This window comes from Guillardia theta (assembly GCF_000315625.1).
Source record: "Guillardia theta CCMP2712 unplaced genomic scaffold GUITHscaffold_82, whole genome shotgun sequence".
Classification (NCBI taxonomy): Eukaryota; class Cryptophyceae; order Pyrenomonadales; family Geminigeraceae; genus Guillardia; species Guillardia theta.
In genome coordinates, this window is record NW_005434592.1 from 100,793 (window position 1) to 122,246 (window position 21,454).

The 21,454-nt window shown below is 54.7% G+C and overlaps 4 protein-coding genes across 4 annotated transcripts; 1 reads left to right on the forward strand and 3 right to left on the reverse strand.

The window, feature by feature from the left end:
- Positions 1 to 88: 88 nt before the first annotated feature.
- On the reverse strand, positions 89 to 1,437 carry GUITHDRAFT_144043 (hypothetical protein; the record flags this gene model as incomplete). Its single annotated transcript, XM_005825570.1, has 6 exons — positions 89 to 159; positions 216 to 298; positions 539 to 667; positions 757 to 835; positions 929 to 1,066; positions 1,386 to 1,437. 6 exons carry the CDS (start codon positions 1,435 to 1,437, stop codon positions 89 to 91), a joined length of 552 nt encoding a protein of 183 aa, XP_005825627.1.
- Positions 1,438 to 2,561: 1,124 nt separating this feature from the next.
- On the forward strand, positions 2,562 to 4,023 carry GUITHDRAFT_165146 (hypothetical protein; the record flags this gene model as incomplete). Its single annotated transcript, XM_005825571.1, has 12 exons — positions 2,562 to 2,576; positions 2,668 to 2,748; positions 2,811 to 2,893; positions 2,952 to 3,019; positions 3,070 to 3,116; positions 3,163 to 3,239; positions 3,290 to 3,348; positions 3,398 to 3,426; positions 3,498 to 3,522; positions 3,666 to 3,724; positions 3,772 to 3,888; positions 3,938 to 4,023. 12 exons carry the CDS (start codon positions 2,562 to 2,564, stop codon positions 3,944 to 3,946), a joined length of 669 nt encoding a protein of 222 aa, XP_005825628.1. The 3' UTR covers positions 3,947 to 4,023.
- Positions 4,024 to 4,834: 811 nt separating this feature from the next.
- GUITHDRAFT_115195 (hypothetical protein) lies at positions 4,835 to 14,217 on the reverse strand (the record flags this gene model as incomplete). Its single annotated transcript, XM_005825572.1, has 4 exons — positions 4,835 to 8,220; positions 8,271 to 8,352; positions 8,402 to 8,524; positions 8,578 to 14,217. The coding sequence occupies 4 exons, from the start codon at positions 14,215 to 14,217 to the stop codon at positions 4,835 to 4,837; spliced, it is 9,231 nt and encodes a 3,076-aa protein (XP_005825629.1).
- Positions 14,218 to 18,460: 4,243 nt separating this feature from the next.
- GUITHDRAFT_115196 (hypothetical protein) lies at positions 18,461 to 20,952 on the reverse strand (the record flags this gene model as incomplete). The annotated part of the gene is made up of 12 exons (XM_005825573.1): positions 18,461 to 18,644; positions 18,907 to 18,945; positions 19,165 to 19,213; positions 19,263 to 19,330; positions 19,542 to 19,651; positions 19,823 to 19,867; positions 19,992 to 20,039; positions 20,241 to 20,258; positions 20,318 to 20,381; positions 20,456 to 20,666; positions 20,713 to 20,836; positions 20,893 to 20,952. The coding sequence occupies 12 exons, from the start codon at positions 20,950 to 20,952 to the stop codon at positions 18,461 to 18,463; spliced, it is 1,020 nt and encodes a 339-aa protein (XP_005825630.1).
- Between the last annotated feature and the right edge of the window lie 502 nt (positions 20,953 to 21,454).

Genomic DNA, 21,454 nt, shown 5'->3' on the forward strand with positions numbered 1-21,454 from the left:
TCTCGAACAAGTCCTTTATGTGTGCCGATCCCAGCGACCTTGTTCCTACTCGGTACCTGTCAGCCCCCGTCGTCCTCAACAGCTCTCTTCATGCTTCCAACCCTCGCTCCATCAGGCGCAGCTGGACTTCGTTGACTCTCTCCCGTGCTATGCTGGGATCTGCGCTGCCTTCACCTCCTCCCTCCTCCCTCCTCCCTCCTCTGCGTCCTGCTCACCGCGGGGCTCCTTGGGGGCGATAGAGACGTAGATCCTCCCCTCCTCGTCAGCTGAGACATCGTACACGCGTGCAGGGCCGCATCTGAGGGCAGGAGGGGAGCGGGAGGGGATCAGAGCTTGACAACAAGGGGAGCGAGAGGGTAGACTTGCTGTATCCTCCGGGAGAGGGAGAGGGAGAGGGAGGGAGAGGGGAGAGGGGAGAGGGAGAGGGAGGGAGAGGGAGAGGGAGAGGGAGAGGGAGGGAGAGGGAGAGGGAGAGGGAGAGGGAGGGAGGGAGGGAGGAAGGGAGAGGGAGAGGGACAGAGGAAGAGGAGCTACTCACCTGGACCTCGGCTCTGAGAGACATGACCCGGTGGCAAGGTCGAAGATGAAGGAGTGCGCGGGGCATGACAGGAAGGGCCCTGGGAGGGGCGAAGCGTTCAGGTCGCGGAGAATGCCATCGCTGCCATACCTGCAGGTGGGTTGAGCGCGCATGCCGAGATATCCGGGAAGTCCTTGTGAGGAGCATTCATGCGATGCCGGAGGAGATATTTTTGCCACCTCGATGTCTCCTTCGGACAAGGCAGCTCGAGCATGCGGGCAGCTCCGTTGGATGGCAAACATGCTACCTTGACGGTTCCTGTACACAACAATGCTCTCCCCTGGAGGAGAACCCCATCGTCAGAGACGGCACGAGGGCATAGCAAGGCAGGTGGAGATGGGGAGCACGGACCTGCCCATGTTCGCCTCCTTGCCTCTCCACTCGATTCCAAGTCGCTCGTCACTCCCGAGAGCGTCAGTGACCCCTGCGTGTGGGGCTGAAAGTCCTGCGCGTCCACTTCGAAATAGCAGATGCCGTCAACCGTATGGCCTGTTCAACGAGTTGAGGCTCAAGATGTAGAGGAGGAGAGGACGGGGGTTAACAGCAGGACAAAGTGCCCAAGGCCTCTGTAGCATTCCTGGCGCGGTTCATCCCAACAAATAATTCTAATCTTCACCATACACTTCGCATCGCACATGGTGGTGTTCAGGCAGTCATCATGGTATCGCACAGACCATCATGGTGGTGTTCAGGCAGTCATCATAGTATCGCACAGACCATCATGGTGGTGTTCAGGCAGTCATCATGGTATCGTACAGACATCATCATGGAGGATCGGGGAGACATGTCAGCATGCCATCCCAGTTACCTCTCGCGGGCTCGAAGTCGCTCGCCATTCCCACTGCCTCCTTCCCCTCCATTTCGCCCTTCCCTCCCTCCTCCCAGTGCTTCCGAGTTGTCGGCACGGTGGGCCCGGGCCCCGGGTCCCGGATGGACCAAGAACTTTTACGACTACCCACCCCTGACTCGTCCCCAAATTCTTCCGTACCCCACCCCACATCCCGTTGAGAGCAACTTTGTAAGACCACCCCTCATTTCGACGATCACTGCCCCTAGTAATCCTTTCTTACGCGGGTTCAAAACCTATCTCTATATTTCAAATAATAGAGGCAAGATTATTCAAACTTGCTTTATGAATAATACACAACCCCTTCCAGCTCCGGATACATGAGGGGTGGTAGCCACTCCCTCTGATCAAGCACGATTCGTACCTTTTACCACCCCCTGTTTGCAAGGAGATTTCCCCCCCTCTTCACCCCACCCACCCCACCATTGCCTCCAACAATGACCTCCACAACCCACCTATCCTAGCCATACCCTACCCCCCTTTATAATATAATTCCTTCACCACCCCCTAGGCAATTTCCGTACTCAAAGAATAGTCGGAAACAGGGGTGAGACATTTTCAGGTGGGTACCTACATCCGCCTCTACCATACTGTTCGATAGGAAAATAGGGGGTAGATCGAATGAACTCGAGTACCCCTACCCTATCGGTCTGACCCCTACCCTACTCACAAAGATTTTTTGTCAGTACCCCCCAACATTCCGGTGTCTGTTCGTCGCCGCCATGGTAAAAAGGCTTCTGTGATTGCGAACAATCTCTGTGAACATGGCACAAGCATGTCACTCATTCCACTGTCAGTGATGAAAATTATCATTTCTTGAATGTGTCTTCATTCATTCATTTCGTTGAATGTGTTTTCATTCATTCATTTTCTTGAATGTGTCTTCATTCATTCATTCCGATCTCCGTCTTGTGCAGTGCGGGTTTGTTGATGGTTTGCTTGCAAGTATCTCTATGTCATCCCCTCGCTTCCCATCCCATCGGATGGTAGCGATAGTGCAGCTCCATGTGCAACATATTTTTTTTTATGAATGAATCTTGTTGTGTAAACCTGATTTCAACAAACGAATCAACCTTGTCGTCGTCTTCGATCATTCAGTTATGGAGCACTAAGCACAAACTCTTTTAACCCGAAAACATGCTGGAGTTGATGGTATAATTATCAGGTGTTCTTGCCCCCACTTACAGGAATTGAGGTGATACTTTCGATGTCCTTGCTTTGCATTTATTGATAGTCTTTACAGGCTGTTGCATGCGCATCATCTGATGCCTCCACTGCTGCCGCCAGTGCCTCCACCAGTGCCCACACCACCACCTTGTCTCAGGTGTGAAGCTGATACATGACGAGGCTGGAGATCATATCAATCTAACTCCGCTCGTTGATCAGCCGCCAGCTGACTTTGCTTGGCAACGTGGCTACTCCTGGTATCCTGACACTCCTGGAGCCTACCCTGCAAGCAAGATGACCTGGTCAGAGCGACGTCATCAGGAGAGTTGCTGGCTGCTAATCGTGTTGTTTGCTTTCTAGGTACTACAATTCCGGTGGTCTCTACGATCAGATGCATGCTTCTTCGGATGCGTCCACTGTCGCAGCAGGTAGGAGGAGGATGCAGAGAGGGTGTCGGGGCCTTAGTTTCATTCAACAGGCTCCCTGTCGCAGGCTCACACCACCACCCTGGCCAACCCCAACTCGGTCTGAAACTTGAGCTCTCGGGAGTTGCTGACGTCATGCAACCCAGGCTGACTTTGTCTGGCAACGGGGGTACGGATGGTACCCTGACACCCCCGGTGCCTACCCGGCGTCCAAGTGGACCTGGTGAGCAGGCTCGTGGAAGTTTCTGTTGGACCTGCTCAATGGGTGTGCAGGTACTACAACTCCGGTGGTCTCTACGATCAGTCCCACCAGCTCGGAGCCGTGCCCGTGGGTGAGTCGCCATGAAGTCGTAGGTCATGAGCTGATGTTTGGTCCACCAGATTCCAAGGACGTGAGCTGTGTCAAGCAGGTTCGAATTGATGTCAATGTCTGACCTGTTCTGAAAGCCTTTTGTTTCCTGTGTCTTGCTTGGATGAGCAGAACAAGCCCACTCCTGCGTCTCCCGGTTAGAGAACTGACAGAACGAAATGTTCACAGTTTGTTGCCATGCTGATCCTTGTGATGGCCGTATCGATCATGTCACTGCCCGACTTGTCCATGTCTTCAATGTCTGCATTCGTGAAGTTCTGACTGGTCTTGTTCCACCAGGACACCTTCTTCTCTGCGGCCATGCCTTCATCCTTGGTGCTGCTGAGGCAACGGTTGAGGTGACTTTCCTCTGCTTCATGCCGCCATCGACTCATAGAGTTCGCAGGCCATCAAGACCGGAGACGTCTCCAAGTGGGAGGAGAACTTCAAGGGCGCCTCGAATGCGGCGGCCAATGCTGTCAGCCCTGTCGGCGGGTACATCATGTCCGAGCACCTCGTCAAGGTGATCCCTTTTGTGGTGTGATGGTTGTCCTCTGATGCGCATGCTCCAGACGAACTAGATGCTGGTCGATGTGTGAGGACATCCAGTCTTGCAGGATTGTGAAGAGCAGAATCAGCTGGTTCATACCCTTTCTTTCCTTGCGTTGCTAGTACGAATAAATCAACAATCCCTCGAGTCGTCATGGCTGCATCATACAAGAGATGATGATCGTGCTGACCTCACGATCTACAGCTCAAGAACGCAATCAGTTACTTCGTGGATTGCTACGGAAATCAACATCCATTGTGGATTGCTACGGAATTCAACATACACTGCGGATTGCTACGGAAAGCAACCTACATGTATTCATCGTACGGGAACATAACATGCCGCATCGTGTGACATGCGATCAGGTGTCATATCCCACATGTAGACCACAAGATCCTCTTTGCACTGAATCGCCATCGCTCCACAATGTAGTAATGCCCGCCATCGGGGGCAGGGTAATAGGAGGGGAAGCAGGGATGGGCAGGAGCGGGGATGAGGATCGGCAAGTCACTGGTGCCGTCATGCCGTACAAATCTTTCGCCTTTTACTAAAGATTTCCGTGGTGGCGCCAGGCTATGACCAAAACCAAATTTTTGAAGCGCGAAAGCGCAAACATGCGAAAACAAACTGAAGATTATGAAGGTGCTGAACGGATGATGACGATGATGATGATGATGATGATGATGATGAACAGATGTGAGGTTAATTCTTATCAGTTGAAAGAAAACTTTCACCCGGCACGTTCTGGTGTTGTGTACAAGTTGTTGGTCATGGTGCCGGCTAGTACATGACAAGCGAGTCTTGAGTTGCTGCTTATTCTGTTCCAAGGTATAGTACAGTGAGCGAGAGAGTAATATACAACATGACATGACGAAGGCTGGGCGTTGCAGAGCACACAATCAGTGATCAGCAAAGGCGGCTAGATGGCAACTTCTTGAACCGTCTCTCCTTCCTTGTGCTTCTTCTTCTCCCTCTTCTTGTGGCCGTACGCCTTGCGGAGAGAGTTGGACCTCGCTTCGAGCAGCTGCGGAGAGAACTCAGCGCTGGACAGGCTTGTGACTTCGTCCGAAACTTCGATAGAGGAAGGACGTTCAGCAAGGAGGAGGCGTCGGGAGCTTCGATTCGATAGTCTCCTCCCTGTCTCCAGCACATGCTTTCTGTGCTCGCTCTTGAGGAATGATTCCATCCAGGCGTCTGAGTCTCTCCTCGACCTCTCTGCCGCCTTCTTGTCCTCTGTCACGATCATCTCGTGAAGCTCCTCCGCCCTCTTGCTTTGCCGCTCCTCCGCTCTTCTCCGATTCTTCCCTTGTCCTGCTGTCTTCTCTCTCTCAACGAACCTGCTATCCCCTGCAGTCCTCGCTCCCTGCTCTCCTCCTCTCGCCTCTCCTGTATGTGACCTTGGCATATCCCCTGCAGTCCTCGCTCCCTGCCCTCCTCCTCTCGCCTCTCCTGTATGTGACCTTGGCATATCCCCTGCAGTCCTCGCTCCCTGCCCTCCTCCTCTCGCCTCTCCTGTATGTGACCTTGGCATATCCCCTGCAGTCCTCGCTCCCTGCCCTCCTCCTCTCGCCTCTTCTGCATGTGATCTGGGGATATCACGGACTGCATCATTTTCTTGTTTGGTAGGAGCGTTGCCTGCTGCTCTTGCCTCTCCTTGGAATGATTCTTCTGCCCCACTTGGTGCTGGTCGGGCAGTTCTGTTCATTTGGTCTTTGAGTTCCCGCGAGAAAGATTCGAACTCATCCATGTCCTGAGCGGTCAGGCTGGTGATCGAAGTCTTGATGGAGGCCTTCAGGCTCTCTTCAAGCATGCTTCTCTTCAGTTTCTTCACGTGCTCTATCGTCCCTCGCCTGCTTCGCCTGCCCTTGGCTGCTGCCTCCACCTCCATCTCCTTCTCTTTCTTCTCCGACAACTTGATCTCTGTCGGCGCAACCACTTTTGTCTCCTCCTGTTCTTGCACATCCTGGTATACAAGTTCTGCCGACGCTGCTGCGTCTGGAGCTGCCTCCGCAGTTGAAGGTGACCCTTCCTGCTGCTGAGGCATTACAGACTCGAAGTACTCCTCAGCGTCTCTCGTCGGACTTGGTACGTTCTGAACTTGCTGAGGCTCCTTGGACGTCTTCTTGCCGTGCCTTGACACGGTGTAGTACCATCCCGTTATCGATAAGGCTAGAACCGACGTGACACCGGCGGCGATCCCAATGAACAAGACAACGTTGACGGAGCGAGTCTTCTCGGGGGGCATGGTGGTAGAGGGAAGGACGACGGCAGTTGTCGCCATCGCCGTCGTCTCGCTCGCGTTGGTCGCTGTGGTCGGGGGAGGGTTGCCGCTCATCGCTGCCCACAGAGAGAAGTGATAGCTCTTGGTGAGCAGGAACGGAGCTCCGCCGACATACGCCACCTCCCCTCCTGTGCTCATCCACTTGCCGCTGCCCCGATCCAGGAAGCGCATCTCCAGCACCTTTCCTTCTTTTTTCGCCGTGTCGATGACTTCCTGGGTGATGGCAGTGGCGATGGTGACGGGCTGAGCGAAGGTCACTCCGTCGGGCTTCAGCTCCATCACCTTCCCCACGGGCTTGAGGTCACTCTGTTCCTTGGGGATCGGAGGATCCGCCTTGTACACTTGCACTGAGACGACGATGGAGGAGGTGAGGGCTCCGGGAGGAAGCTCCACCCCGTCACCGTCTGCTCCTTTGACAGGTACCGGCTCTGAGCTCGGCTGCACGAGCTGCGGGGCTACCGAGAGATTCTTGTCCGCTACCACTTGAGTTTGGCAACTTTCGCCGAAAGAGCCGGCAGGACATTCGCACCATGCCTGACCGCCTGGGGGGACCTGGACGACTCCGTAGCACGGCAGAGAGCAGTTGGGGCCGAACCATGCTGAGCCGTTCCTCCGCTCGCAGTCAGTCTTGGGGACTTGCACGCCCAGGATCGAGCCGTTGACGGAGCCCTGCAGGCTGACGGGCGACTGAGAGCAGTCGACGCAGGTCACGCAGTCGATGCATCCTACCGTGACATCAACGGCAGCCTGAGTCGTGGAAGGATTTTTCAACGTGAAGGAGAGGAAGAGCTCGCCGTCGAGACCAGTGACGGTGTCGATCGTCATGTCAAGTTTCCCAGATTTTTGCGTCCAGATAGCAGACGTCATTTTGAATGTGCTGTTGTATAGCGTGATCAGCAAGTTGTTGTTGTCTGGTGTGCCCGTACCCGTCAGCCCACTGAGTGTGACATGCAGGGCCGATACGAGCGGCGTGTTGGCTCGAAGGGAGAAGTAGATGATATTGTCGCTTTCGGGAAACGTGGAGGACTGGAGCAGTTTGACGTACTCGAACTTAGGAAAGATGCAGGAAGACGGGCCCTGAGGCTTCTGCTCGCAGGTGAAGGCAGGAGAGCTGGAGAAACGACAGAGAGCTGTTGCCTCTACCTTGCAGCTGCTCGAGCATCCGTCTCCGTCCAACACGTTCCCGTCATCACAGTCCTCGGTCGGCAACTTCAACCCGTCTCCGCATACTCGCGGGCATTCGGCGTTTGCAAGATCGAGAGGAGAGGAGGCGACGGCTCCTTCTCCGACGACGTTGATGGCCGACACTTTGAGGGTAAAGTTCTGGGTGGTAGAGTCGAAGAGCTGGGGGTAGTCCTGTCTCGTGATCAACACGCTTGTCTGCAATGTTGAGATGACAAACTCTTGATTGACCACCAAGACGACGCGAAAGCTGGAGATGAGTTGACGGTTTGCTGTCCCATCGCCAGTATTAGATGGGATCGTCCAGGTGAAGTTGAGGGTGTTGAGGTCGAAGCGAGAGACGGTGAGAGACTGAGGGACCGTCGGGGTAGTCAAGGCGAGGAACTTGAAGCCAGAGGAGTCGAGCGATGGGCTGCACGTCTCGCCGAACAGGTTGACTCCGATGGCATCATAATGGTACACTTGTCCTTGCTCAAGGTTATCGAGCCTCACGCTTTGCACTGCAGAGCAGTTGCTGCTGACTGTCTTGGTAACGACAGAGCCTTTCTCCGGTTTGAGGCTGACCCGATAGGAGACAGTCTTGCTCGTCGCGTTCTGTTGGCAAGCAAGGATTGTTCTCGGATCCTTTCTCCAGCTGATCTCTACCGCCAGCGACCCTGCGTAATTGTACCACACCTGGACCGGACAGCGAGTTCTTCCCATGACGATCACTCGCACGCGACTATCCAACTTGAGAGAGTTGCTAAGGCTCGCATCATACAAGCTGGCGGTTATCAGCAGGTCGAACTCGATCGAAGAACCTTCGTCGGGCTCTGAGTTTGATATCCGGAAGGACAAGTACCCTGCGGCATGGTCAGGTTGAGGCTCTTGAGGACAGGGAGGACTGGCAGACCTGATTGATTGATCTTGGGAGCCAGGGAGAAGCTCGGATCGATACTGCCTGACACTGTGAAGGTGGTCACTTGAAGGAAGTCCTGCCATTAGGGTGAGAAGCGAACATTCCGACAACTGCCACGTCAGCACCTGTGTGCATGAAGGGTCTCCTGCAAGGTTCAAGTCCTGGACGTAGACAACTCGACGGTCGCTGATGGCATCGAAGGCGAAGGCAAGCTGATGGACCATGAGGTTGATCTCTTGCACGCTTGACTGCAGCACGAGAGATCAGTCAAGGCCAAGGAAAGCGGAGGCCCAGCGCTTACCGTCACGTTCAGCTTCAGCTCGGGGAAGGCGACGGGACCGAAGATGGTCAAGACATGAGAAGCGAGACTGAAGGGGCTCAGAGCAGACGTCGACGTGTCAGGAACATTCAGCTGAATTCCCTTCGACACTTGCGCGAGCTGTCCTAATTGGCTGACAACCACGACAGCCTTGCTGTTGGGCGCGCGGTAGTAGTCTGCGGTAGCCAGCAGACTGGCAAGGGCATGAGCGGGGAAGCTGACGGTGAGCGAGGAATTTGGCAGGATGTCGCAGTTGAAGGAGAAGAAGATCCTGAAGACCGTCGCGCGGCAGAACAACATGGTCACCTGCGAGAGTTGATCGATCGTGAAGTTGGCTCGGAAAATCTTGAGCGGGTCATAACCACCGGGGATACCGATGACGGTGATTCCTGGCTTGCTGACGAGAGCTTCCGCCAACGGCAGGTGTAAAGCTGCATAGCTCGCCTGGACCACAAGCGTCGCCCTGAGCTTGAGAGGAGGAGAGTCCTGCTCTTGGTCGGGGTTGATCAACGACAAGTTGAGAAAGTAAGTCTCACTCGCATACATGTCCATGTGCGCGATGACAATCAGCTCATCGCTCAAGGTACGATTCAGCACAGCAAACTCCGACGAGACATTGTAGAGTGCTGGAAGTCCCACCAGCCCACGCAGAGTCATCGTTGATCCCATAGCAAAGTCGATGTTGCAGGAGATGCTGAACACGAGCTTGTTCTCCTTCATCACCAGCGGGTTCGTCTGGATGCCCGCGAGCAGGTCAAACCCTGCTCGCACCAGCTTCCCGACGAGAGACCCTCCTGCCACTCCAAACACAGAGACAGAACGCGACGAGAACTCGCTAGTCACCTTCAACCCGGTCACGATCGGATCAAGGTAGCACGTGACCGACACTGCAGCTGCATTGCTCTCTTTCGCTCCGTTGACCAGCACGACCGTCACGTTCAGGTCGTCGCCAGCTGGCAAAGTCTGCAGAAAGTTGCTGAGCACCAGGCTCCCTCCCACCAGGCGGCTCGAGTTGATCAGGCTGGCCGGAGACTGTCTGACGCTCACGACGCCCTGCTGCTGGTCGAACATGCTCATCCCGGTGATGGTGCAGCTTGCCTGCTTGGGCGTCTCGAAGTTGAAGCGAAGGGACAAACTCACGTTGTTGAGCTGACCGACGATCGGGTTGTCTTGGTAGACGAGAGCGTTGGTGATCGTCGCACGGTAAGTCACGAAGGGGCTGCTGCCATTGATGACGCCGAAGAGGGTCGAGCGATCCATCAGCATCGCCCTCGTCTCACTCTCAGAGTCGAAGACTCCCAGCTCCTCCACCAGCTTGACCTGCAACGGCCTGTCCGCCTGCTCGCAGTCGCCGTTGATGACGCGGAACGACACATTGAAGGCGGAGACGTTCGAACCCGAGAGCGTCAGCACTAGAGTATTATCGCTGATGCTCGTGAAGGAGTCGAGCAGCGTTGGCACACACGAGGGAGCTGGGGTGATGAGCAGCCGCGAGTCCTTGGTGATGGCGAACCTGGAGACGACGTGCAGGGAGATCACGTTGGGCGAGCTGGTGAAGGGAATCGTCTGCGAGATCGTCGCCTCCTGTATCTCCGGCATCACTGTCAAGAATGGCTTCCGCCCGCCCGGGACCAGGAAAAGGTCCTGCTGGGTCCCAGCTATGGTGGTCACTTCTGACCAAGAGTCGTACAGCCCGCACTCCACCATGAGGCGGGCGGGAAAGTCAGACGGGGAGGACAGGGGGGTCTGACTGTTTCTGATGCTCAAGAGGAGGACATAAGGAGGTTGGTTGTCACCTCCCAGGAACTTGAAGGAGGAGTTGGAGCTGATGCTGACAACCTGCCATGCAGACGACAGCGACGCGGCCTGCGAGACTTGCTGTGCAGGCCAGTTTGCAAGGAAGAGTTGAGACCCGACGGTGAGTGCGACGTTGAGGGTGAGGCTGAGAGTGAGCTGGTTGGATGAGCCGACGAAGGGAGAGGATTGCTGGAAGCTCCAAGAGGAGATGCGAGGACGAACAATCTTGAGGGGTAACGAGCCTCCCTCAATGCCGAACCGAGAGGAAGGCTGCTGAAGCAGCGACACCGAACTCAAGCTCGCGTCCCATACGCCGCTCTCGATGAACCCGCTCAGCGTGGGGCTGACGGCTACCTGCTCGCTCCCTCCGTTTCTCACTGTCACATCCAGCATGACGACGAAGCTGCTCCGGTCGCTCGTCGCCTCCACCACTATGAAACACCCGCTCGCAGAGGTAGAGGTCACCCTGAAAGCAGCAGCATTCACAGTCGCGTCGACATCCGCCATGCCGCACAAGCCGCTGAGAGTCAAGCGAGAGCCTTGGACGAGGAAGGTGTTGGTCTTCACAGAGACCGTGAGAGTGTTGGAGGCGTCGGTGAGAGGAGAGCTCTGATAGATAGACGCGTTGACGATGACAGGAGCCCATGTGTCAAGAGGATCCTGCAACGAGATCCCGTAGGGGTTGGAAGCAGCCACCGGGGTGAAGTTGAAGGCCAGGGCGAAGTTGTTGCTCTTCGAGCTTGTGATGTCCATGGAGACGTGGGGGGCTCGAAGGACGTAGGACGGGTTCCTGACGTCGACGAGGAGATAGTAGTTGACGTTTGCCTTCATCGCGTCAGAGGCCTCCATCGCAAACTCAAGGTAATCTTCGCCTGTCGTCACGTTGCGGAACGTCTGCACCCTGCCGTCTTGAGAGGTGAAGTTGAGAGACCCGCTGGTGAGAGGCGACTGCAGCAGAGGCGAGCGAAGCCTGAACTTGAGCCCATCGCTCCCTCTGAGCTCGACATTGAAAGCAAACTTGAGGTTCAGACGGTTCAGCGAGCCCACCAGTGGGTTCACTGATGACACCGTCGGTGATACAACCTTCGGGGCGACAAGCAAGCAGATGCGGCCGCTCGTGTCGGTCTCGGTCGTCATGCGAGTCTTTGACAAGAGAGAGATCCTGTCTCCGACTCCGACTCCTCCCTCGACCGACACGTTGCATCCCTCTAGCCGCTGACCTTGGCTGTTCATGACGGGAACCCACACACGGATGCTCGTGTTGACTGCGATGAGGTCCAACACCTTGACGGTGAAGCCATCGGCCACCTGCTTCACCTCAATCGCGCTGTCAAGGTTGCTGTAAGCTGGTGCCTTCGCTTCATTGTAGACGTAGAGCTGGTCGGGAATGCCTGTGATGTAGAGGTAAGAACGGTTCGTCATATCCACGTCCACTCTCATCTCCATCGAGATCGTATTTTGCATGAACGAGACTGATCTCGAGTGCTGGATGTGGGCGAAGAGGATCTTTGGGACATGAACCTTGAACGGGTTGGAGGCGTCCTTCACACCTCCGATGGCTTGGGAGCTCAACGTGACCCCTTGCGATGGCAGAGAATAACGATTCCCACTCACCACGAGCCTTCCCTGGACGAGAAAACTCGATGGAGCCCGTTCGACCACCGGGTTTGTGAGCTCGAAAGCGACGAGAGCCTCGTACTGATCGAAGCTCGAGTTGGCAACCAGCAGGAGCTCGCCAGTACGAAGAATCACGGCTCTGCCTCCGAAAGTTACTTTTGACGCGGACAAAGTCTGGTCAGGCTGAGCTGATGCAAACTGGATTTGCTTCTGCTGGCACACGGCTGCTGTGGAATAGACGACATTCTGCTGATCATTCGAAGCGGCGGAGCTCAACAGTCTCCTTCTGCTGCTGCTGGGAGCGGGGGTCGTCCAATCTGTGATGGTCTCTAACGCCTGCATTGTTGTCGACGAAGAGCTGCTGTCCAAGGGTGTGGAGGAGGAACTTGACAGGAACGCTTTGGAAGTAGGAAAGGAATTTGTTTGGAATGGTGCTGGTGTCGACGACGAGCTGCTAAAGGCAGGTGTAGACGACGAGCTGCTAAAGGCAGGTGTAGACGATGAGCTGCTAAAGGCAGGTGTCGACGATGAGCTGCTCCAAGTAGACGTCGACAACGAGCGGTCCTCTATGGGAGTAGACGATGGGCTTGAAAGCTCGGCCGAGGCTGCAGAAGTAGGAGCACTCGTTTCGATCTTGAAGGGTGTCGAAGAGGAACTGCTGTCAATGATCTTGGTCGAGAATGAGCTGGTTTCCACGGTTGTAGGTGCTGATGTCGAGCTAGTCTCTGATGCTGCTGAAGTCGACGAGGTGCCAAACGTAGACTCAATGTTTTGCTGAGGCAAGGGAGTCGAAGTGAACCCTTCTTCTGCCCTCACTGTTGTAGTGACTTCTCCTCCCACTCCCAGCGGCGATGTAGAGGTTGCTGCTGGGCTTGTCTGAGCCTCTTGCTGCAATGATGGAGTCGAAGTAAATTGCTCTTCTTCGACTGTTGTGGTGACACTTCCCTCTGCAGCAGCATACGTGGATGAGGCTGCTGGGGTAGACTGAGCCTCCTGTGGCAGCAACTCAGTCGAAGAATACCCCAGCTGAGAGAAGCTTGTCGTTGATGTAATGCCTTCTGATTCTGCAGGGGTAGAAGATGAGCTTGACATATAGACACCCTTGGTTGAAAATGAAGCGCTTTGCAACTGCTCGACTGGCGTGCTGGTAACGGACAGAGCATAATCACTGGTGGAAACGCCTTCAGATTGACCACCTGTTGTCAAAGAAATGGTGCTTTCCGAATTCCCACCAGCGTATGTTGAGGCAAGGGTAGTGGGCGTCGGCGCGATGAGTACTCCGGTAGTCGAGGTGACCGTTTGCAAAGTTGTCGTCGGAAACAAAGTTGTTGTCGAAGTCAAAAACGTCGAAGTCGAAGTCGAAGAAGTCGTTGGAGGAGTCGGAGACGTCGTTGGAGGAGTCGGAGTCGGAGCAGGAGTTGAAGATTCTGTTGATGACGTCGTGTCTGCTTGAGTTGTGGTTGATGATGTCGGTTCAAGTGGTGTTGTCGTCGTCAACGATGTCGTTGCATATGAATAACAAGAATCGATATAATCCCAGATGGCGCTGAATCCAGTGAGTGTAAAAATGGATCCAGTGTCAAAATGCACATTGGGTCGTAGAACAATCGAAACTCTGTTGCTGATGTTTGCCAGTGCACTCGATTGACGAATAGAAGCAAAGATCAACGAAGGAATGACAGTCTTCCCTGGGACAGAGCCGTTCAGAACACCCAGGACATCTGCATAGATGACAGTGAGGTGCACGTTCACTGCATTGAGGCTAAGAGTCAATGCACTGCTGCCCTGATTTGTGAAATTCTGGTTTTTGACTGAGAATGAAATCTGATATGCTGTTGCTTGAGATTGGATGATTTCAGTGTTCGAAAACAACAAGCAGGAAGATGCATTCCAGGAGCTTGTCAGCGAAAGCTGCGGACTTGAAACTGCAGGTACACTTTCTCCAACAGCATATTCGAAGTCAGTTAAAGCACAAATAGAAAAGTTTGATCGTGCTTCAACATTCTGTGCGACTGTTAGAGAGAGAATCAAGACATTTTGACCATTCGCGATAGGGTTAGTCTGACGAATGGACGCTGCTGATATTGAAAACCCAGACCCATTTGCTGACAAAACAAAACAAGAAAGGATCGAAAGCCAGCATTGCATGCGAGCTTCCATTCTTGCTGTGATCCCTTTAGAACAATCCGAAGAAAGAACATTCAGCATTTCTACTGAGACGGACAAGCAACATGGAAGATGTTTGCATCATATTCATCCCGTAGTTCAATCAACCATGAGGACAAGCATGACAAGAAATGCTCGCTGTCTGTCAGACCTTCCCCCATTCCGAGCAACCTGCTCTTTGCCGCCCACCTCTCCCAGGGTTTCTTTCCTCAGAGTCTTCCCGGTAGGAACCAGGCCAACGAGACTGGAGCAGGTCGGAGGCCTCTGACTTCCTCGAGGGGTGGAGGAGGAGGGAAGCAGCCTCTCCCTAGCTCTCTCTGCTCATCGACTAGCGACGTTTCCCGCTCCCATTCATCATGGCCTTATCCACCTGGCATAACCCACCCTACCCACCCCCCGAAGTTGCACCCGTACAAGCTATCTTATCCCTACCCCTCCTGTCTCACTCTGAGCCCTATGAAGTGGTACCACCGGTGATCGAACGATTTACTTCGAAGAATCACACTACCCCACCCATCACCCTATCCTATGTCAAGTCACGTACAGGACTTTAGACCTCCGGGGGTCTAATCAACCCCCCATGTACCGTCTGTCCTCTTTCTACCCCTACTGCCCCCTATAAACTACCACCCTTGGTATCACCCTCCCCGGGCCCTGTCATCATACCCCACCCTACCCTAATATATTGACATCTGGACTAGGGGAATGAGGATGAGGTTAAGAGGTTAAGGCCCGTTTCCCGCCGGCTCCCAGATTCCAGATTCCAGATTTTTTCATACAAATATAAGTCAATTTCTTTTTTTCTCCTCCAAATGTTTTGGAGAACTCAACTATAAGTCATTTTAATTTGAGAATGAAACGATGCGGTTGACTTTCCCAGATTTTGCTTTTCGAATGGGCAGGCACTATATGGAAATATACTATTAGCTCAATCGAGAAAAATTGTTAGAAGGTAGGGAGGGTACGCTTGGAGCATCAAATATGAACAGGCAGTGGACCCACCCCCTGTCAGTATGTATTGAAAGCACCGGTGAATATTTCGGGGTAAATTTCAAATCACTTTGAATAAAGTCAAAAATCTGGAATCTGGGAGCCGGCGGGAAACGGGCCTAAGAGGTCACTGATCGGATCTTGAAGTTCAAGTTGCCAGTCGGTGCCCGGCGGTGTCGGCCCGGGCGCCGCCCCGGGGGCCGGCCCGCGACTCGGCGACGGACTCCGCGGTGACCGGCGGCGGCGTGCCGCGGTCACCGTCCGCCGGGACTCAGTACGGTGGAGTGAGTCCGGACGGCGGTCCGGTCCGGGCCCCAGCCTGTGAGCCCGGAGTCCGATAGCCGTCACCGCGTGACGCGGCGGCACTGCGGCACTATGACGTGATCGGACGCCGGGTCACCGGTTCCCGGGCCCCGGGCCCGGGGGACGGGCCGGCCCGGTGCAGTGGGTCGGACACCAGTGGCACAGTCACCGTGCCAGGCTGCCGGGGCCGTGGCACCCGGCGTCGCGGTTGCGGCGGCCGCGGCCACTGCCGCTGACGGGTCAGCGGCGTCGCCCCGGCGTGCCACGGTGATCATCCGGTGACAGGGGCCGGGGGGCATATACAGGCTCCGAGCGGGCCGGGCCTCCGGGAATCGGCGCCGGAAGTTGAAAGCGCCGGGGCGCCGGCCGGGCACCGCCAAGTTTGGAACCGCCGGTTCAAGAAGGACTTGAACCCTGTGACCGTCACCGGCGTCGGTGCCGCGGTGCGGCGCCGGGCCGCCGACTCTCGACTTGCCGCCAGCTTGCCGCATGATCCAGGCCGCGTTCAACGGTTGAACGGTTTGCCGAGTCACTGAAGTTCTGGCTTGGCAAAGAGAGTCCAATTCCTACTAGTGACTTAACTGCAATCAACTTGGATGATACAGTTCTTGTCATCGTTGACTACCGTAGTACCGGGTGCCAAAGTTACTCAGTAGTGACAATCCTCCGTAAGACAGCTTGGAAACCAATCGAACCCTTCACTTATCATTTCCAGTTCAACGGTTGTGACAGTCAACATCGAAGACGGTGATTCATCCCAATCTGAGGAAATCGCGGATAATAGTCATCTCCAACTGTCTCCCCTTCTTCACAACTCCCCCTTCCCCCCCCCTCTCGTCCCCGCTCTTCCCAAGTTCATGCTCACCTCCCATTCCCATCTCTCCCTCGCGTTTTACTCCACTTCTTCATTTTTATAGTCCTCGTCCTCGTCCTCGTCCCTCTCTTCATGGACCGAGGATTCTTCGTCTTTATCCTCCTCGAACAAGGAATCCTCGACCTCGTCCTCCTCGTTCTCCTCCTCGTCCCACCTCTCCCCCCTCCTCGTCCCCCTCCTCATCCTCGTCCTCCTCGTCCTCCTCGTCCTCCCCGCCCGCCCCCCTCCCTTCTCCTCCCATCCCACAAACTCCCATCAACAAACTTGGTAATAGCCCTCCTCCCCCCACAATCCCCAGCGTAAATTGCCCGCCATCGGGGGCAGGCACAGGGGTAAAAGGCAGAAGGAAAAACCACAGGAGAACCGGTTTCGATTAAGTCACTGGTGCCGTCATGCCGTACAAATCTTTCGCCTTTTACTAAAGATTTCCGTGGTGGCGCCAGGCTATGACCAAAACCAAATTTTTGAAGCGCGAAAGCGCAAACATGCGAAAACAAACTGAAGATGATGATGGTGATGATTGAACGATGATGATGATGATGATGATGATGATGATGATGATGATGATGACGATGATGAGAGAGGTTGTGAGGAGAGGTGTGTGCGTTGTTGTGTGATGAACAAGTTAACAGATGTGATATGATGAGATTGGATGTTTGGAGACTTTGTTGTGTGCTGAAGATGATGGTATACTGGGGATCTTGTAGAAGGCATACATGAGACAAGATTGTCACTGACACCTTTGATGCAGTTCTGACATGAAAAGGAGGGTCCAACATGAGAGGAGGGTGGGAAGGGTAGGAGGGAGCAGGAGGGAGCAGGAGCAGACGCAGAGGGAAGGATTCATGAGGAAGATTGATTTCATCTCAGTTAGTATTTACAGCTGCAGGGGTCGAGGAAAAGCGGATGAAACACTAGAGTCGCGACTGCAGGGCAGCGTGAGCGAACAGAGTGAAGAAACAGCTAAGGGACGAACGCGCGCGATGGCCGAAGAGGAAGGAATGAAGAAGCAGCAGGACCAGTGGCAGCGGGAGCAGGAGGAAAGGGGGTTGGGGTGGAGGAACAGGATAGGGAGGAGCAGGGGAAGGGGAGGGAGGAGTGGCATGCAGCAGCAGCAGCAGCAGCAGCAGGAAGATGAAGAGGGACTAGGAATATGATCCAGTAAAAGATTCACCTCTCCTCATCTTCACTTGTGTTTCACAACTCCTTGCATAATGTTCGCCAACACGCCGTCATAGCTGCATCAGACATCAGAACCATCATCAAATCCTTCCTTCTTCCTCCCTTCCCTTTCTGCTTCTTCTCCTCCCACTGCTCATTCTTCTCCCCCCTGTCCCGCTTCTCCCTCCTCCTCCTCCTCCTCCTCCTCCTCCAACCTATGTGTGCCATCGGCATTCAGGCGAGCAGGAGGGACTTTAGCCAAAGCCCCCTGGTTGGTTGTATCCGCCTGTACCTGCAAACAAGTTGAGAAGATAGCGGAATGTGACGGAAGGGCAAGGTGGTGGAGAAGGAGAAGAAGGGGGAGGGGCGAAGGGAAGAAGGAGAAGGACACAGAGGAGGAAACGGAGGAGAAGAGAGCGAGGAGACAAGGCAACGGGCGAGAGGAGAGGAGGAGGCGGAGGTGGCGGGAGAGTCTTGTTGCTACCTTGGCCAGCACCCCTCCGTTGTTAGTGTCTGGTTGGACGTTTGCAAGTACTCCTGCTCCTCCATTTCAGACCTCCAGCCTCTCCTCTCCTCTTCTCCTTGCCTCCTGCTAGCTTGCTGTCCTCGGGCACCTGCGAAAGGACGCCTCCTGTCTGTCTGTTCAGCTCCTCGTACTAGGTTGAGCAAGGGGACGAGATACGGAGAGAAGGGAGGGAGGGAGGGAGGGAGGGAAAGAGCGGAGTGGAGGAAGAAGAGGAAGAATGAGAAGCAGGAGCAGGAGCGGGGGATTAAAAGGAGACAAGAGGAAGAAGAGCAGCGGGGGAGCAGGAGGACGAGGAGTGGGAGAGAGACGTTGGAAGAACAGCAGCAGCAGGAAGAGGAGGAGTGGGAGGAGGATTGGCAGGAGGAGGAGGAGGAGGAGGAGGAGGAGGAGGAGGAGGAGCGTGACCAGCATCCTCTGGCTTGCCCACGGAGTCAAGGGACCAGACGCCCGGGATGAATGACTCGCTCCTCCTCCTCAGCGCCTGCGTCAGATCTCAGCCGCCTGCAGTTCCAGCCCAGCATCTCAACCTGGTTGACCGCCGCCTGCATGTGCTTCAACCCCAGCTGTGCTCGAGCTCTTGCCTTCTGTGCGTTCTGGATCGCATCGTACTCCTTCCTGACCTGTTGACGACGCTAAGAGGAGGAGGAGGAGGAGGAGGAGGAGGAGGAAGATGATGATGACGATGATAACGACGACGATGATGATGAGAAGGAGAAAGAGGTTGAGGAGGACGTGGAACAGATGACGAGTAGTCGTAAGTTTCAGCAGTACCCATCGAGATTGAGGAGAGAGGAACTTGTAGTCTCCGTTGCGACTCTCCATGAGCTGGTCAGGCGTGTGAGGTAGACGGCGCGGCCACCTCAAGCTCTTGACTCACCCGATTGCGCTGGTGGAGAGTAAGATGAGCGCCAGTGCGCTGAATGGAACAAGAGTCAGCAGGAAGGAGGTAAGAAAGCAGGACGGGGGAGAGGGAGAAGGGAGGGGAGTGAAGAAGAGAGGCAGGAGACAAGAGAGGAGGAGAGGGGAAGAGAAGCAGGGAGGAGGGAAGAGAGGGAGGGAGGAAGAAGGAGAAGAGAGGCAGGAGATGAGAGGGAGCAGGGATTAAGGGAGAGTATTCCAAGGGGAGAACGCCGACCCGGTCGATGTGAACCCTCTCAGGATCTTTAGCTTCTGCTCTGCGAGCACTAGGAGCTTGTCAATCGACCGACCCCTCCTCCTCCCTCCTTGTCTTACTCCTCCTCTCGCGCTCGTTCTCGCGCTCGTTCTCGCGCTCTTTCGTCTTGACGTTGCGATCGTCGGTCCTGACATGGCACATCAAACATCATCGTCGTCATCATGAAGGTCGTCGTCATCATCACGTTGCCCTCTCCCCCATCCTGATAAATTCGATTTCTGAAGACAAAACAGACATGCAGGATGGGCAAAGTAAGATCCTCTGATCGCATCACAGCATAGAAACACCGCGCCACGTCAACAACTTCATCCACCCCCCTCACTCCTCCTCTCTCTCACTCGAGCCACTTGGAGAAGTCGCTTCCCTTGGATGCGGACGTAGGATGAGGATGGTAGCTGTCAGGATGGATCCCCGTCCCCCTCAGCGTGTGCCCGACCGGGTGGTCCTTCTGCGACAATTTCCAGATCACCAAGGCAAGAAAATACTCTCTCCTTCTCCCTTCCCTTTCCCTTCCTCCCTAACCCCACTTCCCCTACTCCTTTCCCTGCTCCTTCCCCTTCCCCTGCCCCTCCTCTTGCTCTTTGCTCTTCTGTTCCCCCTGCTGAGGCGCATAACTCACGTTCAAGAAATCGGAGTACTGCTTGTAGAACTTTTGGTCTTTCGCCTGAAAAAAGCATCGTCAGCCCTTTCCCATCTCCTTCACAGCATCGCTCCTCACACCATCCTCCCTCCCTCCCTCCCTCCCTCCCTCCCTCCCTCCCCCTTCTCGGCCACGTCTCACGAATCACCTTGAACTCTCCTCCATGCAGGTTGTGCGTACGTCCACGAGATCCCTCCTGTGCAGCTCGTGAGCATAAACACGATGGTGACTTGAGGGCACAGAGACGACAAGATCGGTGGACAATCAGCCTATTCCTGCGCAGCCATGGCTCGATTTTTTCACGTGATTCCACACCATTCAGAATGAGCCATCAACATCAACGACAAACTTAACGGCATCAGAGATAAAATTCATCCCTCTCCTCCATCTCCCTTACATGATGCCTTGCAAGCGTCTGCGAGCAAGAAAAAAAACATCAAATCATCATCATCATCATCGTTCAGCAACACTTACAGTAGCCAGGGTCCGCGATGGTTTGTGGTAGAGATCGAGCCAGCTGTTGAACGCCGAAACGCCACTGGAGCAAACAAACAGACAAACAAGTCAGTCTCCCGTACAAGCTTTCAACAAGTTTCTGTCAGATCCTCTCACCTGTTCCTCTTCCCCTTCATGGTATCGGAGCTTGTGTGCATGTCTTTCACCAACGAGTTACTTGTGTGCTCGGCCCTGTCGTGTGGTGTGCTAGTTGTTTGTGGTGTGCTAGCCTTGCTCTCTGGTAGACGTTTGGTATTCAAGTGTGGGAAGCTCTTTGTGTTTGTACGTGTCTCTTCATGTTGTTTGTTGCTGGAGGATGATGCAGAAACTTGCGGCTCCCATTACAAGAAGCGCAGCACAGCTCCCCTACTCACCAGAGGCATCTACTCTCCTCGCCGGAACCCCTTTCTTGCCAGATCGTTTGTGCTCGGTCTCTGCCAGCATGTTCTTGCGCGCCGGCTTCTGCTTCCCGCTGCTTCCCGCCTCTTGTTGTGTTCCCTTGGAAATGAGCTTCAGGGCAGACGATCCTCACCCTCTCTGTTCCTCCATCTCACATGTTTGCCTTCTGACGACCAAGGAACGAATCCTGCCCGATTCGTTCTCTCTGTAAACATACTTCAACTCCGCCCTCCATTCTCCGCCCTCCCCTCGGCAGTCCGTCTCACACTCTGCTCTCTGCTCTCTGCTCTCTGCTCTCCTCTCGCCACCTCTCCTCTCCTCTCCTCTCGGTACCTCGATCACCGCCGTGCTCCGTGAAGAAGAAGCCAACACCAACGCATGCTATAATGCACAGGCCAATGGCCGTGTACCACTGAGGACGATGATACCAACGTCTCTTTCTCCTCGGTCGCGGTTGAGCTGCCATGAGCGGCGCAGCGACTTCACCATCCTCCGCATCGTCTACAAAGTCCAAGAGGAGGGTATGAGAGACATGTTCGTATGCGAGGGTCACAAGTCTTGACAGTGACACACATCATGAAGGAAATCGAGACAAGAGCAAACTCGTACACCCTCAGTCACCCCCATACTCTCCTTGCGTTCTGTCCCCTCCTCTCCTCATCACAAAGGTTTGTCTGACCATTGATTTTCATCCATTCCTGTTAGTCTACTCCCGAG